At 43.9% G+C, this 4807-nt stretch overlaps 1 protein-coding gene across 1 annotated transcript; it reads left to right on the top strand.

The window, feature by feature from the left end:
- Positions 1–494: 494 nt before the first annotated feature.
- On the top strand, positions 495–3347 carry LOC131614038 (uncharacterized). The gene is made up of 3 exons (XM_058885667.1): positions 495–1829; positions 1932–2618; positions 2880–3347. Exons 1-3 carry the CDS (start codon positions 495–497, stop codon positions 3345–3347), a joined length of 2490 nt encoding a protein of 829 aa, XP_058741650.1.
- Positions 3348–4807: the final 1460 nt, after the last annotated feature.

Here is a 4807-nt window from a genome sequence, read left to right as displayed (position 1 = left end):
GTATCAGAGCAGGTCGATTCTCGGCTTTGCCACGAAACATCATAAGTCAGCATAATTCTGCCTCATATGTGTAGTTTCGGCATGATTCCTTATGTCTTACTTATGGCATTAAGCCTGATCAACTTGATTCAGTGTGTAGGACTAACAGGAAGATGGTTGAACAACGCAGAGGTCCCGGAAGGCCCAGGACGAGAAATGTGGAGACTGAGCCTGAAACTGAGAATGCGGGTGTGCCTTGGGTGCAGATAATGCAACAGATGCAGCAGCAGAATCAAATGATGCAAGGCATGCAAGGGCAACAACCAACCGCTCCTGCTCCTACTCCTCAGGCTACAGCAGAGCCTAATTTTCGTGCCTTCTTTCGGATGGATCCGCCAGAGTTCTTGGGTGGCTTAGATCCTGTGATTGCTCATGATTGGTTGTATGGCATGGAGATGATATTTCAGGCCATTCCGTGCACAGAGGAAGAGAAGGTAATATTTGCTGCCTAGAAGATGAAGGGACCGGCAGGTAGATGGTGGAATACGGAATCCACGTACTTCACTAACCAAGGTATTCCTAAGGATTGGCAACATTTCAAGACAGCTTTCTTGGAGAAGTACTACCCCAACAGTGTGCGTGCTTTAAAGGAGCGTGAGTTTCAGTCCTTCAAACAAGGCAACATGTCGGTGTCTGAATATGCTGAGAAGTTTGAGGACATGGCTGCCTATTCCAGACAAGCAGCTTATGCACCAGATGAGTTGTGGAAGATTGATCAGTTCCTCATGGGGCTGAATGCTGATATTGTACACACTGTGTCTCAAAGGGAGTTTACCACTTATGCTGAATGTCTGAGACAATGCTATGTTGCTGAGAACACATTGAAGAGGGTCCAAGAGGAAAGAGAGCAGAACATGTCGGTTCGTAGGGATCACGAAAGGTCGGGGCAGCATTTGAAACCCCGTACTCCTCCAGCGGCGAAGAAACAGACCCATGGTGGTAGCTTAACTCAACCTCCTTGGTGTGGCAAGTGCAACAAGAAGCATCATGGGAATTGTAGACCGAATTTTGGAAATTGTTACAGGTGCCATCAACCAGGGCATTATGCGAGGGATTGTACTGCCCCAGATGTTCCTGAGAAGACTAAAGGTCGTGTTTACACCTTGGACGCTAGGAAGGCCCAAGGAAACACTAATCATGTTGCTGGTACGTGTTATGTTAATGATCAGCCCTTGTTTGTGCTAGTTGATTGTGGAGCAACACATTCTTTTATTTCTTATCCTTGTGTGCGGAGGCTTGGCTTTGAAACGAGTCTTCTTCCTAATCCTATGATTATCTCGTCGGCTACGGACGATGTGGTAGAAGCTCGGGAAATATGCAAGGAGTGTTCTATTACCTTCAATGGTCGTAGATTCGTGATTGATCTCGTTTGTCTACCTCTTAAGAAGATCGATGTAGTACTTGGTATGGACTGGTTGTCAGCTAACTCGGTGTACATCGGTTGTAAAGAGAAGGCTATCTTCATTCCTGCTGAGGAGACTACATCAACCGATGCCATTGAACATTTTCTTGAAGGTACGATTAACATAGTCAACTACCTTTTTGCTCAAGAGAAGCCTTTCCTTTTGGTTCTTACGTCGGACTCCAAGGACAAGAAAAGTGTATTGGAGATTCCGGTTGTGTGTGAATTTTCCAATGTATTTCCTAAGGATGTTACTTCTCTTCCGCCGAAAAGGGAAGTTGAATTCTCTATTGATCTTATTCCGGGTACCGCTCCAGTTTCTATTGCCCCTTATCGAATGTCTCCTGTAAAGCTAAGAGAGTTGAAGAGTCAGCTAGAAGAGTTGTTGGTGAAACACTTCATTCGTCCTAGTGTTTCTCCATGGGGAGCTTCAGTCTTGTTAGTGAAGAAGAAGGATGGTAGTATGCGTTTGTGCATCGACTATCGTCAGCTGAACAAGGTAACCATAAAGAACAAGTACCCTGTACCGCGGATTGATGACCTTCTAGATCAATTGAAAGGAGCCTGTGTGTTCTCAAAGATTGACCTAAGGTCGGGATATCATCAGATTCGGGTTAAGAGTTCGGATGCATCTAAGACTGCTTTTAGGACGAGATACGGTCATTATGAGTTCTTGGTCATGGCATTCGGGGTAACCAATGCTCCTGCTGTCTTTATGGATTACATGAATCGGGTGTTTCAACCATATTTGGATCAGTTCGTGGTAATCTTTATAGACGACATATTGATATACTCTCGGACTATCGAAGAGCACATGGAGAATTTGAGGATTGTGTTGTCGGTTCTCAGAGAAAAGCAGTTATTTGCAAAGTTTAGTAAGTGTGAGTTCTGGATGTCCGAAGTTAAGTTTCTTGGACATGTCATATCTGGCGGCGGCGTAGCTGTAGACCCTTCAAAGGTAGAAGCAGTGATAAATTGGGAACGATCCAAGAATGCAACCGAGGTCCGTAGTTTCCTAGGCTTGGCAGGTTACTATCGGAGGTTCATTACGGGCTTTTCCAAATTGGCATTACCTTTGACCAGGCTTACAAGGAAGGAAGTTTCATTCGAATGGAATTCAAAATGTGAGAAGAGTTTTCAGAAACTCAAGGAGAAACTGACTACTGCTCCAGTGTTGGTGATCCCAGATCCAAACCGATCTTACAAAGTGTTCTGTGATGCTTCTAAGAAAGGCTTGGGTGGAGTGTTGATGCAAGATGGACAGGTTGTAGCTTATGCATCTAGACAGTTGAGATCTCATGAAGAGAATTATCCTACTCATGACCTCGAACTCGCTGCAATTATGTTCGCGCTCAAGGTGTGGCGACATTATTTGTATGGAGTTCACTTTGAGATGTTTAGTGATCACAAGAGTTTGAAGTATCTCTTTGATCAAAAGGAACTTAACATGCGTCAAAGGAGATGGATGGAGTACTTGAAGGACTTTGACTTTGAGTTGAAGTACCATCCCGGTAAAGCTAATAAGGTAGCGGATGCCTTAAGTAGAAAAGAGATAAAAGTTGCAGAGCTGATGATGTTGGAGTTTGGCCTTATGGAGAAGTTCAGAAATTTGGACTTACAATTTGAGTGGGCACCAACGGGTGTGTTGATGAGTAACTTGCGTATTGAGAATGAGTTGTGGGAAAGGATCCGTCAAGCACAGTGGAATGATGTAGAATTGCAGGCTAAAGCAAACCTTCCAGATTTTGTTCGTACATCTGATGGACTCATTCTTTTTGGACGGAGGATGTGTGTGCCAAATGACACGGAGTTAAGGAGGTTAATTCTGGACGAGGCTCACAAGAGCAAATTCACCATCCATCCCGGATCGACCAAGATGTATCAAGACTTGAAAGGGAATTTTTAGTGGCCTGGTATGAAGAGAGATGTGGCTGATTATGTAGAGCAGTGCGTGATTTGCCAACAAGTGAAGATAGAGCACCAAAGGCCCGGTGGTATGTTGCAACCATTGGATATTCCTGTTTGGAAATGGGACGGTATATCCATGGACTTCATTGTGGGACTACCACGGGTATTAGGTGGGCATGACTCGATATGGGTAATAGTGGACCGTTTAACTAAGTCCGCGCATTTCTTACCGGTTAAGACAACTCGCAAGGTTTCTCACCTTGCGAGGCTTTTTGTAGTAGAGATTGTAAGATTGCATGGTGTACCTTCTAGCATTGTGTCGGATAGAGATCCGAAGTTCACTTCCCGATTTTGGAAAGCTTTTCATCAAGAGATGGGTACAGATCTGAATTTGAGCACTTCTAACCACCCTCAGACAGATGGACAAACAGAAAGGACTATTCAGACCATTGAGGATATGCTGAGGGCATGTATCTTGGAAATTGGTGGAAATTGGAAAGATAACTTACCTTTGATAGAATTCGCGTATAACAACAGTTATCATACGAGTATCGGGATGGCACCGTATGAAGCCTTGTACGGACAGAAATGTCGATCACCTTTATGTTGGTCTGAAGTTGGTGAGAAGGGAATTCTTGGACCGGAGATAATTCAAGAAACCACAGAGAAGGTTAAGATGATCCGAGATAAGATGAAACAAGCTCAAGATCGACAAAAGAGTTATGCGGACAAACGAAGGAGACCGTTGGAATTTGATGTAGGAGATCATGTGTTCTTGAAGGTGACTCCGAGGTTGAGGTTGAAAGGACCGTTTAAGACGCGCAAGCTTAGCCCGAGATACGTAGGACCTTATCAGATCATGAGACGGATAGGTGAAGTCGCATACCAGTTAGCGTTGCCTCCTTCACTATCCGGGCTGCATAACGTTTTCCATGTGTCTCAGTTGCGGAAGTTTGTTCCGGATTCATTTCATCCTATCCTACCAGATGCGATTGAAGTAGAGCTAGATCTTTCTTTCCAACCGAAACCTTGTCGTATCTTGGAGTATGCTAGCAATTCGTTGAGAAGCAAAGAGATACCTCTTGTGAAGGTGTTGTGGGAAGAGTCGCGTCCTGACGAAGCAACTTGGGAGCTCGAATCAGAGATGCGGGAGTTGTATCCTCACTTATTCTGCTAAGTTTTCGAATTCGAGGACGAATTATATTTAAGGGGGGAGAATGTAATATTCTAATTTTTCATTAAGAGATTAAATGATAGGAATTTCATTTAGTTGAGATGGAACCAAGTGGCATTGTGGTAAATAAAGTCTAGTTGGGAGATACTTTAGTCTTTGCACTCTATCTAAGTCATAAGGATTGTTTGGTTTTGGGACATTTCTGATTTTTAGAAGCCAAAAACAGAATTTAGGAGAAGAAGAAGAAGAAAACGTGAGAAGAAGAAGAAGGAAGGAGAAGACCA

This window comes from Vicia villosa, linkage group LG6 (genome assembly GCF_029867415.1).
Source record: "Vicia villosa cultivar HV-30 ecotype Madison, WI linkage group LG6, Vvil1.0, whole genome shotgun sequence".
Lineage (NCBI taxonomy): Eukaryota > Viridiplantae > Streptophyta > Magnoliopsida > Fabales > Fabaceae > Vicia > Vicia villosa.
This window is presented reverse-complemented; position numbering and strand designations above follow the sequence as displayed.